At 35.2% G+C, this 13,312-nt stretch overlaps 2 protein-coding genes across 10 annotated transcripts; one reads left to right on the top strand and one right to left on the bottom strand.

Moving 5' to 3' along the window:
- The first annotated feature begins 1,038 nt into the window (after nt 1–1,038).
- On the top strand, nt 1,039–4,836 carry LOC118055693 (cryptochrome DASH, chloroplastic/mitochondrial). 3 transcript variants are annotated; one of them, XR_012170205.1, is made up of 13 exons: nt 1,039–1,495; nt 1,646–1,785; nt 1,899–2,123; nt 2,230–2,355; nt 2,484–2,558; nt 2,858–2,974; nt 3,078–3,124; nt 3,283–3,359; nt 3,518–3,593; nt 3,721–3,790; nt 3,920–4,043; nt 4,138–4,200; nt 4,607–4,661. XR_012170205.1 is itself a non-coding variant. In XM_073410164.1 (13 exons), exons 1-13 carry the CDS (start codon nt 1,075–1,077, stop codon nt 4,823–4,825), a joined length of 1,761 nt encoding a protein of 586 aa, XP_073266265.1. In that variant the 5' UTR covers nt 1,040–1,074; the 3' UTR covers nt 4,826–4,836. The 3 variants fall into 3 exon arrangements, 2 of the variants coding, with proteins under 2 accessions (XP_073266265.1, XP_034923523.1); XM_073410164.1 differs by having other exon boundaries at nt 1,040–1,495; nt 3,078–3,118; nt 4,151–4,200; nt 4,607–4,836; XM_035067632.2 differs by having other exon boundaries at nt 1,040–1,495; nt 4,151–4,200; nt 4,607–4,836.
- A 134-nt stretch (nt 4,837–4,970) lies between these two features.
- Nucleotides 4,971–12,136, bottom strand: LOC118055695 (uncharacterized). 7 transcript variants are annotated; one of them, XM_035067634.2, is made up of 7 exons: nt 12,022–12,136; nt 9,104–10,008; nt 8,381–8,441; nt 7,743–7,861; nt 7,371–7,461; nt 7,074–7,121; nt 4,971–5,577 (listed from the first exon to the last, which is right to left on the bottom strand). In XM_035067634.2, the coding sequence occupies exons 2-7, from the start codon at nt 9,997–9,999 to the stop codon at nt 5,536–5,538; spliced, it is 1,257 nt and encodes a 418-aa protein (XP_034923525.1). In that variant the 5' UTR covers nt 10,000–10,008; nt 12,022–12,136; the 3' UTR covers nt 4,971–5,535. The 7 variants fall into 7 exon arrangements, 6 of the variants coding, with proteins under 6 accessions (XP_034923525.1, XP_034923524.1, XP_034923527.1 ...); XM_035067633.2 differs by having other exon boundaries at nt 9,104–10,011; nt 12,022–12,132; XM_035067636.2 differs by lacking the exon at nt 12,022–12,136 and adding an exon at nt 11,882–12,004 and having other exon boundaries at nt 9,104–10,011.
- Nucleotides 12,137–13,312: the final 1,176 nt, after the last annotated feature.

Here is a 13,312-nt window from a genome sequence, read left to right as displayed (position 1 = left end):
TGAATTTGACACTATGTGGATGCATGTCTAGCATATATTTCTTAAACTTCAAGGGCTTCGTCTCTCTAGAAAATAGAGATTTGCTTTGAAGATGGTCTTTAGGATGCCTGTCTTGATCCATTCTGTATATACTTACACCCTTCTTTCTAGACAGAGTAGCTTAAGCAAGAGAGTGATGCAATTGCATCAACCAAGAAAAGTGAAACAAAAGAACAAAAAGAAATCATCTAACGCTAGAAGGAGGGCTTGTACCTCCGACCAACAGCCACACGCTCTAGCCTGCTGAGCTATTCCAGCTTGTCGTTAACGATACCCATCTTGTTTGAAATTGACAAATATAGGATGAATTTCCACCAAATCTTTATTATATTTTTGTTTCTTACAAGCTGGTGTAACATCAGTGTTTTTGTTAGTGTGTGTAAATAAATTTAATACCAAATAATTGATAGTGATTGAATCTATGATCTGGCAAGAGACCACCATGTAATTGTAATAACCTGTAAAATAGGAATTCGTAAAAAGATTAAAGAGATTTTATTCATTGTTGTCTTCAGTCTTCACAACAGAATTGCCACGGTAATCGTGAGCAAACAGGCAATAAAACCGATAATGATTACATAATATGAGTTCTATAAATTAGTTGACATTGCTTTTGGCATAAGCACCTTCGAACAATAATCATCAACTGCACCTTCTTCTATGCAAATATCCATCAATCAAACAGTTGCTTTGCACATGTATTATTCCACTATTTTATAATATTTTATTTATAATTGAGTTAATTCGAATATTTATGAAGTTAGAATATTTAAAACATATTTTCATATTTAGTAATTTGTGGTCAATATAAATGTGTGATAACCAATAGTAGCTAAAAAACTGAACATTAAAAGAGATCTGCTTGTGGCCTCCATTGTTACAAATCACAAGATTTCAAGTTCTTGGCTAGCAAATGGCCACCAAATAACAAAACTTTGTGTTTCCACGTGTCAGCAACCCAACTTCTTAGAGTTTAGTCAAAGCCACCCAATCTTCTCTTGCCTACAAGCTCCAAAAACGTTAAAGGACTCGTACATGGCCATTTTTTGTCACACTCTCTCCTCTCTTTCCCTCAAAAAACTCATAAATCCTTCAAAACCCACTTCAACATTCACATATATCAATCTCCATATCCGATTTCAAGCCATGAATTCGATCTCGGACTCTTCTTCTTCTTCTTCTTCTTCTAAAGTGATGTGTCAGCTGGTTCCAGGACTTGACACCAATGAAAAGGAGTACATTTTGGATCAAACCTTTGAACGATACACATCAAAGATGGTAAAGAGGAATGGAAAAGGAGCTGCCATTGTTTGGTTCAGGAATGATTTGAGAGTTTTGGACAATGAGGTGCTGTTCAAGGCTTGGGTTAATTCTGAATGTGTTTTGCCTGTTTATTGTGTGGATCCTAGAGTTTTTCAAGCTAGTACTTGCTATTTTGGCTTCCCTAAAACTGGAGGTAAACATACACACACACACATTGTTCCTTTTTTCTATGTACTAATTGTTTTAAAATGCTAAGTACCGTTTGAATTGCTTTTGATAGAAGATTATCATTAGAAGGTTTTGATAAATGTGTAAAGTGTTCCATTCTTGTTGCTTTGGCCAGGCTTAAGAGGGCAGTTTATTTTAGAGTGTTTGGTTGATTTGAAGAAGAATTTGATGAAAAGGGGTCTAAACTTGCTTATTAGACATGGTAAACCTGAGGAAATCATCCCTGCTCTTGCTAAAGATTTTGCATCCCACACAGTTAAGTGTTTAATTTGCTTATCTGGTTGATATGTGCATTAGCCTTTGGTTGGTTTAATTTCCATGTATTGAAGCAATAATAAGTATGGGATATTTCGATTTAATCCATTTAGGTATATGCACAAAAAGAGACATGTAGTGAAGAAGTAAATGTTGAGAAACTTGTCAGCAAAGCGCTCCGGCGAGTTCATCTGCCACACTCTACTGGGAGATCTACCAGCCAGGGTTCTGCAAACAGTCCGACACTGCAACTAGTTTGGGGTGGCACTATGTACCACTTAGATGACCTCCCATTCTCGACCAACAGCATACCTGATGTGTATACTCAGTTTCGTAAGGTATGAATATTCCTTGTTTGTTGCTTGATTGTAATGTCTATGATATGTGGTTGGCATTGTTTTTTGGGAGATGTGTGCTGCTGAAAAAATAAATCTAAATATGCAGTCTGTTGAAGCAAAATGTTCCATCAGAAGCTGTGCTAAAATTTCAATGTCCCTTGGGCCAGCTCCTCGCGTCGAGGATTGGGGATGTGTTCCATCAATTGAGCAACTTGGACTCCAACCACAAGAGGCAGGGTTTATGTTCTACTTACATGTGATTTACAGAAACTAGTTAAGAGCCATACTCTTTGAAAACACATGATTCACTGCCTGACTAAAACTGAAGTATGTTTCGGTCCATTTCTTCTGTTGATACAGGTTAGCAAAGGAATGAGGTTTTTGGGAGGTGAAACAGCTGCACTAAGCAGGGTGTATGAGTACTTCTGGAAGAAGGCAAGTGGAAATTGTTTTCTATTGTCTGTGTGTTTAGTATTATGGTGCAATGTGCTTTTCAAAATTGATCTTTGAAAATGCATTAAAATTATTTTTTTCAGATTTTTTTTTTTTATATCAACACATCAAAACTGTTGGAAAGTACTAAAAAAACATTAATTTAATGTTTTTTCAAGTCAAACACGCTCGAACAAGTTTTAACGCGATGCTAAACAGCTAATTAGTGGTATGTTAAAAACTTTAGTTGACAGTAAAGAGAAATGAAATCATACCACTCTTTATGACGCATATGTGAACAGGATTTCCTAAAGATATACAAAGAGACAAGAAATGGGATGCTGGGACCTGACTACTCAACAAAATTCTCTCCATGGCTAGCTTCAGGAAGCCTCTCTCCACGGTTTATATATGAAGAGGTCAATGACATATAATGATTCTTTTGCATCACAGTTTATGATTTCATTACATAGTTGAAACATCATATTAATGTATTTAAGATGTTTGGATTGATTTATTTAGGTGAAGAGATATGAAAAGGGAAGGCTAGCAAATGATTCTACGTACTGGTCATTCTCTTTCCCTATCTCACTTTTTCATGGTAGTGGACTTTATTTTCATCAGCGTTGCCTCATTTTTGCCACAACTACTCTAATGCTAAGCAAAAACTATTCGGTTCTATGTTAGAGGTTCGATGTCATGCCTGAATCTGAGATAACTGTTTCAGGGTTTTGTTTGAGTTGATTTGGAGGGATTACTTCAGGTTTATCTCGTTCAAATACGGAAATTCCATCTTCCATATAGGTAAATATTCTCCTTCCCTATCGTATCCATCCAATTACCCCGCAATGTAATGACATTAACCTCTTGAACCAAAAATCTGTCTTGTCAAAAACCATTTTATCATGTAAAGTTGCCTTTGGTTTAGTTTTTAATCATGCACAATCAATTTTTGTTCACAGGTGGGCCACGAAACGTTGAGCGTAGATGGAGTCAAGACCAGAGATTGTTTGATTCTTGGAGAAATGGCTGTACAGGGTATGTTGCTTAATCCTAGATTGTGTTTATAGCATCATCTTTGGCAAGATCATGTATAGAAGAAGAACAAATCATACTTTCTGTTGTTAAAGCTGTACTGCTTCTCCATCTTATCGTTACTTTCTAGGTACCCTCTCATAGATGCCAATATGAAGGAATTATCAGCTACTGGATTCATGTCCAATCGAGGAAGACAAGTAAGCTCGTGCTTCTTCATCTTATTGCTATCTCAATCGATTCAAACAAACACGACAGCAGCTTTGCTACCGTTGCAGCTTCACTTGTTTCAGTATATTTGTTGACAAGGATCAGGGTCATTTCTGCAGATTGTATGTTCCTTTCTTGTTCGGGACATGGGCATCGATTGGCGCATGGGAGCTGAATGGTTTGAGACATTCCTCTTGGACTATGACCCTTGTTCGAACTATGGGAACTGGACCTATGGTGCAGGTGATGCATTTATTGCTGTGATTTGTGAGTTTGCCAGTGAATAACATATATCTCAGCAGCTGTTTATATGCTGTGAGCTACTACTGATTCTCAGTTGTTGTGTGAAGGAGTCGGGAATGACCCTAGAGAAGATCGTTATTTCAGCATCCCCAAGCAAGTAAGTGCACTTGCCTGATTTCTGCTACATAAATTGCAAAGAAAGATTACCCAAATCAATTAAGTCTGTGATTGTAAGGCAAAACTGAGGATTGTTGAGAGGGAGATGCTTAAAATGATTGAGGGATTCCTGAAGTACGTTGTAGAATGAGCTAAATTTTATCAAAAATAAAATTATTTAACTGATTGTTCAAAAACAGAGTAATACTTTAACTTTCTAAGAAAAATAGAGTTAGAAAAAAAAAACTGGAATCAATAAAATATTTTTTTCAAATGAAGAAAAAACATAACAATATAATTCCTTTTCCTTTTGACATACTAACATTTTTTAAATACATGTTTTTATCATCCTACAACTCTATACTGGGCACTCTATTCATTTGGCAAACATTTTTCGTAATTCTCAGGCACAAACATATGATCCTGAGGGTGAGTATGTAGCATACTGGTTGCCGCAGCTGCAAGAACTTCCAAAAGAGAAGAGGAACTTTCCTGGGAAACTATACATGGAGCAAATCGTGCCTCTCAAATTTGGAAACCCAAATGGACACCGAGGTCAAGACAGGGCGTCCGCAGCAAGAAAAACCAATTATGGAGGTCGAGGGAGGAAGACTAAAGGATATTAGAGTTAGAATTAGAGAAAAAAGGATCCGCACCTCAGGAAAAAAAAAAAAAAAAAAAGCTGAAACCAATTTTGGATTCATGAAGAGGCTAAGAACCTTGTTTCATTGAAGGAAACTATCGAAAACCAATAGGATAATTTGCAACTGATGCATGCCATAACATTCTTAGACAACCATGTTGATTGATAATGTTAATTTGTGATATGGAACCTTACAAATAATAATTGAAGACAACCTTCACTCTTACAATATTTTGTTCTTCTCTTTCCAAACAGTAACTCTAGAACGTGCTAGTGACTGAAACTCAAAGGAACTATACCAATATGGGTAAGACTACAGTCCTGCAGCCTGTGTAAAAGGAGGGATGGCACCATTTTCTGGAAGGGATCCCTCGAGAGGGTTTCATATTTCAGACTGTCCAATGCAGGTGTGGGAGCAACGGTATGTGGAAAATAATCAAAAGAATTGTATGTCTGTAGTTGCAACATTTATTGCACTCGACAGATCAGAGGTATAAGCTGCAGATTAGTGTGACTTTCTTTTTGAGGCTGCACACTGATTCTTTTTGTGTGTTTTTTAACATTCCTATGAAGAAATCAAAAGGGAACTTTGGTTCTGTAAGCCACTTTGCTGAAGGTCTGGATGATCATGTCTCAATAAACTATGGGACTATGAACACTTACACGGGACGGGGTATCACCACAATTCTCTAATCATGGAATTCTTCTCTTTTTAGCAACAAGTCGAAGTCTCAGCTGCAAAATAAATGAAATGATTACGGAAAATGCAGCATCTGAAAAATGAGTGATGAAAACACACACAGAAGAACGAATTCACTTAGAAGTGGCTATGTCGCAAAGTTAGTCGACATGCATATTTGTCAAGAGGACAGCATTTTCATTGAAAACAATAGAAAGCATGCCAGTTTCACGAAAGAGATTCACGTTTTCCTAAATGACATGTTAGTGTGTTTGGTATTGCGGTAGTTATTGTGGTTGTGATTTAAAAAAAGTTGTTTTATAAAAAGTATTTTTAGTTGAGGTTGGTTTGAAAAAATAGGTGTTTGGTTAAAACTGTGGTTGAAATTGAAGTTGAATAAAAAGTAGTTTAATGTGTTTGGTTAAGAGTGCTTTTAAAATTAAGGTTATAAAATAATTTTAAAAATATATATTAATACTGAATGATTTTTAATTTAAATATTATGGATTTAATTATTGCTATTATATCATGAAATAAATCATACTTTATATAAATTAATTTTTTATTATTCCATGAAACCATTTATAATTCCATTACGTACGAAATACATTTGACAAAAACACCGTTGATTGGATAAAATATTATCATGTATAAAATTCACTCTAAACTAGTTTTTTTTTTTTTTAAATAACACTTAAAAATAAAAAATAATAAAAAAAAAAGTCTTGTAGGCAAGTGAACAGTGCAAGAGAATTGCACTGTTCACTATTTTAAGTGAACAGTGCAATTTCTTGCACTGTTCACATGAACCGTGTACGCAAATACACTGTTCATGTTAATTGCATTGTTCATTGAACAGTGCAATTAACATGAACAGTGAAAAAAAAGCATGAAATGGTTGCTTCTCTTTTCCTGCGTTTTTAACGCAGAAATTAAGTGGAGCTCAATGAATAGTAAATGAATTTTTTTCTTAACCAAACGGCTACGCACTGCGTTTTAAATAAAACGCAGCCGCAGCCGCAGAGCCAAACGGGCTCATTATATTGTGTGCTAGATGCCACGCATGCGCAGTGTTCTTGTATCCGATCTAATTCATCAATCTTCCATTCTTGTTCGAATGACAAGAAAACATGAGGAGATATCACTATTCCGCCAGCAAAATTTCAACTCGGTACCAAAAGGTTCTACCCACTACAGCAGCTAGAGCCTAGATCCATACTTCTGACCTGTATTAGGGAAGCAAAAAGCATTCTAGTGTATTATGTTTAAAATTCTGAACCAATATTGCATAGGACATGGGACTATTTCAAACCGCTATAACTTTTCTTTTCATTTACCATTTCAACATCCTGGATAATTTAAAACCAACTGCTTGGCATGGGGAGAAGGTTGCACTAAGAATCTATAAAAATTAGAGGACTTGGGTATGCTGTAAGAGGAAATTTTGACAACTCTAAACAAAACCCAAGTTGCAGGTAGCAGATAGCAGCTCTAGAATTACATTTGTGTTAATTGCAGCTGTAGATAAAAACGATAAAACACGGGCACATACCTGTTCTACATACTTCAGTTGTCGTAAAACTTCATCGGTTTCCAACTCCTGAAGAAAAAAATTATGAAAAATATATATTAGTACATGAACATACGGTGCTTTACCATTGAGAAAAGGTAGTGTTGGGTATGAAGAAGCAAACCTTTTCAGAAAATGAATTACGTACCGATAACTTGATAAAGATTTGATAGAGGTTATGTATTAAAAAACGACTAACATCTAAAATTTAACGTCACTGAAAGAATGTTGCAGTCCATGATTGTATGTAGAAAGAGAAAAACAGAAAGCAAATACCACCTGAGGAACAGCGCAGTCTGCATGGGATGGGTCCCAAAGAACAGAGCAAGAACAATCCCAGGAGTCAGTTTGGACTTCAGAAAATGGCGCCCTGTAAATTGAAAACTTCCTCAGTCTCTAGCTAACAAGAACAAAACCAAACTAAAGGTATCCAAAGAAAAATTCATAAGTCAATTATGCAACAGGAGTAGGATTCTGTGTCTGTATCCTGGACATAAGGGTAAAAACGTGCATTTCTTGTTAGGAAAAGGAGATTGATGGACTATTTATCTAAAAGAAATGGTCATAAACAGTAATGGCAACCTTATACCTTCCATAAGTTTTTATTTAAACATGGTAAAATGTTGCAAACGGGGCACTGTAACATTTTACCTGCGCCACTTCCCACATATGGTTCCCTCAATACCTCGTGCATCATCGTGTAGAACTTCTCGGCATTGGAGCCAATTACTCATAGGCTTGGCATTTGAAGACCTGTCTTGAGGGCATTCCTGCAAAAAAGGACACTTTCACATGTCAGTGCTGTCTTACTCAAAACAATCACCCCACCCCTAATGCATGTACTGAAACTTCATATTCATAAAATGAACTGTCAGAAAATTATCTAATCCTGCCTAATCTCTATTAATATCAGGAGATATATTTTATAGATTATAATTTGGATATCTTTTGAGAACAACCGAAAGCAATACTCAGTTGAAGCGAAGCAAAAATATCAGGAAAATCCTTTGTTTCTATGACTCATCATCTTTTGCCGAAGGACATAATCATTTCTGAAACTCTATAGCCCTTTCAGGGTGCATTTTTAGGCGCATTACATCCCCAGAGATGCAATGCTGTCAATTTAAGTTATGTTGAAAAAAAAGAGTGAGTTTCCAATGACTAACACAGGCTTTGTTGAAGAGAACTTGGCTTTGGGAATGCATATGGCCCAATGCATTCCTGAATGGACACTTTGCCAGGTCCTGAAGCAGATAAAACCTTACCTTCAATGTTTAAAGAGCACTTACGTGTAAACAAACAGTCTGCGATGTATCTATTTCAAGAGGCTCACCGAAGCAATCAGAATCCCTACAGAATAGTCACAGATATAAAATTAGAAAATGGTGTGATTACATCCATCCTCTACCCATTCATCAAGAAATTTGAAAACCAAAGAAAATAATTTGCCAGAACCAGTAAAGCATGGCTATCAAATTACAAAACAAAAAAAGGTCGATATGAAGATTGCCATCATTAAAATGAGCTCCTATCAAATTACAACTCATATATCAGCAACATCTAACAAACTGGCAATCGTAAATGAATTTTTCCACTTTGTTTTGTAATTCTGGGTTCCGAACTTCTTTACCCTATTGTCATAAACGTTCGAGTTTGGCTTCTATGATCCTATGTTCATATCAATAAAAACATTATAGGCTCAAATGCTCCAAAATCAATCAATTTTTTCTTATATTTGACAGAGCACAACAATCCAAAACATAGCCTAATCTGTACCATACTAGTCTATCAAAAGCCAACTTGAAATGAAACCGGACTACTGATCCTGTAAAATCATTTGCGAGTCATAATGGTGCCTGTACGTTTGAAGATTTTATTTGAAAGCTGCAGTGCATTGACCAAGGCATTCAATCACGCATACACAAAAGGTAAACATCAATAAAGCAACAATATAAATATAAAAAATCTTAGCAAACAAGGGATCAAAGTTGAGCACCACAGGCAAGACATACATGGAAAGCTGATCGGACCACTCAGGAACTGTTGCTTGATAAGACGCACCGATCCTCACACGAGATGTGTGTGCCTCAGGGTATTTCAACATGGAAGCTATAGGACCCAGCTTAGATTTTTCATTCCACCAACTGATGCTACATGTTTTGAGAAAAGAAGTCTCTTGTGAAACGTTGTGATTCAGTTTTGAACAGGATGGACAAAACCACAAGTCAGTGGGTATCATCTCCATGTTTAGATTGCAGCAAGATAGATGAAATGCCTCTTCACAATGATCACAAAGTAACATATTAAGTGCTTTCTCAAGATTCCCACATAGCTCACATGACTGAAAAAAATTGTTGTTCTTAATATTTTCCAGAACTTCAGTGGGAGCACTGTTGCTCACAGGACAATCTCCAGCGAGCAGCCCATGACTTCTGAGAACTGAAGTGCAGAGTTCTCTTATTGAGAGATCATCACCTGACACCTCTAGCTCAGAGTCGGGGTGCTCTACAATGTTGCTAATGTTAATCCTTGCGGTTATGGAACCAACTCCCATTCCTGACTTTGATTTAGCAACAACAGATGGGATAGTACGAGCTCTAACACCATCATCATTTACCACTGGAGGATCACAGTTCACTGCATTGGTTGGTGCTTTATCAGTTTCTGGCTCAACCGAGGACATTATAGCAGACTTTTTCCTTCGCTTCCTTGCCACATATGATCCCGGAATTTCATAACAATTTCCGGCAATCAATGGATTTGAACCATCCTGTGGGAATTCAACCTGTACTAAAGGACTCTTCCAGGCTTTTTCTGGCACCCACTCAGAGAATAGATCTTGTCTGCTGTAATTAGGAGCAAATGGTAGAGCAGCCTCAACTGAACTTGGGATCAAACCATGCAACATGATGTTCACCTGCTGAAGAATTCAAAATATCCTGAAATTAGTATCCTTGCTCAAGTGTTCATTGTACGCCACTAAATTAAAAAAAAAAATTACAAACAGGTTTTTCATGCGTAAACATGTGACAACTACTTTTTTCATAATAGGAAAATCAAATAAAAAAAATCATGGGATCGACGCTTTACCACTCACAGGTTACCCAGCAGTTTGTACAGAAATTCAGCATGGAAATCATTTTTAAAAACGTAAATACCCATCTAAAAACAAGAATCTTAATTATGAACACTCAATGGACAATGCTAGCATGTATGTTTAAAAATAATGCTAACGTCTGAGTCAATATACAATATTCCACGTGTCAGAGATAACATGATTTGTTAAACGTTAACCCTAAAAAGACAAACATGCACCAAGGCTATAAATAAAAGATATAAAACTTGTTTAATATTCATTATAAGGCGCTAATCTTAATTTTCTCCAAGCATGTCTATTTATAGATCAAATAAAACCCTGAGTGATATAGAGTGCACACTCTAAATTAATTACCATTGATCTGCACTTGTTCTAATATCAAGATGAAAGACAATTACAATTTTCTAAAGGGTATAATTCAATTGATTATATTTTGAATTTGCTTTTTATAAATCTCAGAATCATTGAAGATTTGCATGATTGTTAATTTTAGAACCTCAAAAAATTAGTCGAAATGCATATAAGCTGATCCGAATATCCACTATTATAAAAAAAAATTAAAGACACTTATTTTGAATTCTTAAAATGCAAATAATCACAAAATAAATCTAATAGATGTTTTGGATTTTTAATTATTCAAGATGTATGTTTACCAAGGTAGTTTTCCCATTCCCACTTCAGGTTCATGCGGGAGGGAATGTATTACCCACGCCGCCTCATCACGACGGATTTCCGGTGGGACCCACCGAGGTGAAAGATTTAGCATCCCGTGCTGATATGGCTCAGGGTATAAGATTGCGGTGGATGGATTCAAATCCTCTCGGATTTGATCAAAACCATCGACCTCAAAATGAGCAGACATTAGTTTGCTCCCTTAAGAATATAAGAAGATGATCGGAATCTATCACTAAAGGTATTTTCCATGAAAACTAGATCGTAAAAAAACACTCAATTTATGTCATCACACACAAGTAATTTAAACAAAACCTGTTATCATAACAAAAGCCACCAACAGGGAGGCAAACAGAAACAGCACAAGAAAGTCTACAGTAAATTTGTACCAAATTGAATAGTAAAGCTCTTCTAAGTTGTTTATATAGAAAAAAAAATGTCATAAACAAAGTTAAAAAAATAAAAATTAAATAGAAAAAATAATTAAATCAACTAAGAAAATATAAAGCTAACATCATTACCAAACATAATAAAACAAAAACAGCTCAAGAAAAATAGCGACAGAATCAAACATAATTCTATTGAAATGGATCTTAACCGCAAGAACCGTAATTCAAATATTTTTTACTTATATTTTCTCTAATCAAAATTAAATATCAAAACTCTTCTAAGTTATTTATATGCTAGGAAAAAAAATCCTAAATAAAGTTAGAAAAATAAAATAAAAAATTAAACTAAATAGAAAAACAAATTATAAATCAACTAGTAAAATATAAGAAATCCTGAACAATAAATTACAGGTCTAATTTGAAGACTTAACAATCCCAAATAGCTCAAAAAATCAAACACTGTAAATTAGAAGGCTTTGAGTAGATAAATTTCTAGTAAATTTTAGCATAATTTAATAAACGAATAAGATCGAACGTTCGACCAAAATCTCATTCATCACATAGCACATAGCATATGAGAAATGCTTTTGTACAAATCCTCGTACTTTCCCAATACTAATAATCTTCCTTACCAATGCTTTAAATGAATTGTGCACATCTCATGGCCATAAGCAATGAATTTCTATACTTTAACAAAAACTGATTAAGCATGCATATATAGAGAGAGAGATAAATGAAAGAGAGGATAAGAAGTATGAGATGTTAGATTTACCAGGAACTGAAGAAGTGAGAGGACCGCTTCGTCTTCTTTAGAGAGGGAGAGGTAGAGGGAGAGGGAAGGGAGCAAGTTGGCTTTTGCCTTTGGCAGTTACGACACTTTATTTTTTATTTTCTTATAGAAAAAAGCAATAAGTTATAGTTTTTGCCGATTGTTTTTTCAAAATTCGGGTGGCCAACGGCATGTGAACCGTCAATTTTTTTATTTTTGAATTGACTAGAGGTCATGCAAGGTCCTTGTAATTTTTTTATTTTATCACATTAAACCTTTATATTTTAAAATAACCTCTTACAAGAAGATATACAAATCTTTTGTAGATGGTCGCGGTTGCATTTATGAATATTCATAATAGATTGCATTTATCATCCCATGCATGCATGATTTTATAGCTTTTGGATGGATTCCACGTGTTATGTCATGATTGGATAGATGGCTTCAGATTATCTCTCAACTATAGATAAAAAGGACTCGATACGACTCAGGTAAAAGTGAAGGGTCTGCTTTGACTAGGAACGAAGAGTTCAGGGACCATACATGATTCCTAACTTTTTAAGAATGGTGGGGTCCGGTGTTTGTGCCGCTGCACCGCTCTGGAAGTGCCACGGAGTGTTTTGAGCACGTGGGAGAACATGCATGGTAAAATTGCAGTTTTGCGCTTAGCCAATTTTTCAAGTTTTAGAAAGCGCCATTGTTTGCCTCCAAAATAACACGCATATCGCCTCTTCCCTCTTTCACCCTTCTCTTCTTCTGTTTTTCCCGGGATATAAGAATTTTTGAATCATGTACACGTGGGAGTGGAGATTTCACCATGCCATAGTTTAAAAAAACTTGTACCGGTCCAATAGGTTAATTTAGTATCTGATAATTTGATTTATTTTGTTAAATTTAACTATTAACTTGTTAATTTTAAAAAAAATAATCAACATAATATTATTTTAATTTAAAAAATTATTATATTTAAATCGATAATCCTAATTGATAATCCAAATTTTATTTTAAATCAGGTTTTAAAACTATGGACTATATTTTATTAAAAAATTATAATTACCTTACTAACAGTAGATTTTTTTATATATTAAAAAATAATAATAATAATAATAATAACAAGTGGTTGGTGCATAATTCTTGCAAATGGAGGTGGCGAGTTTTGAAAGCTACCTTTTTCTTTTTTCTTTTTTCTTTTTAAATCAAGTCAATAATCATGTTTGACCAGGTTTCATGCCTATCCAGAATTTGGCTTTAGCATGGACTAATTTTCGATCCCATCGATGAATCAATTTTAGAT

This window comes from Populus alba, chromosome 6, assembly GCF_005239225.2.
Source record: "Populus alba chromosome 6, ASM523922v2, whole genome shotgun sequence".
Taxonomy (NCBI): domain Eukaryota; kingdom Viridiplantae; phylum Streptophyta; class Magnoliopsida; order Malpighiales; family Salicaceae; genus Populus; species Populus alba.
This window is presented reverse-complemented; position numbering and strand designations above follow the sequence as displayed.

Coding starts and splice junctions, on each gene's coding strand:
- LOC118055695 (XM_035067634.2), bottom strand. CDS start 9,999: ATGTTGCATGGTTTGATCCCAAGTTCAGTTGAGGCTGCTCTACCATTT. Junction 7,122..7,370: donor CAGACTGCGCTGTTCCTCAG/GTGGTATTTGCT, acceptor TTTTTTCTTCAG/GAGTTGGAAACCGATGAAGT. Junction 5,578..7,073: donor AACTGAAGTATGTAGAACAG/GTATGTGCCCGT, acceptor TTTATTTTGCAG/CTGAGACTTCGACTTGTTGC.
- LOC118055693 (XM_035067632.2), top strand. CDS start 1,075: ATGGCCATTTTTTGTCACACTCTCTCCTCTCTTTCCCTCAAAAAACTC. Junction 3,594..3,720: donor TGGAGAAATGGCTGTACAGG/GTATGTTGCTTA, acceptor GTTACTTTCTAG/GTACCCTCTCATAGATGCCA. Junction 3,791..3,919: donor TGTCCAATCGAGGAAGACAA/GTAAGCTCGTGC, acceptor TCATTTCTGCAG/ATTGTATGTTCCTTTCTTGT.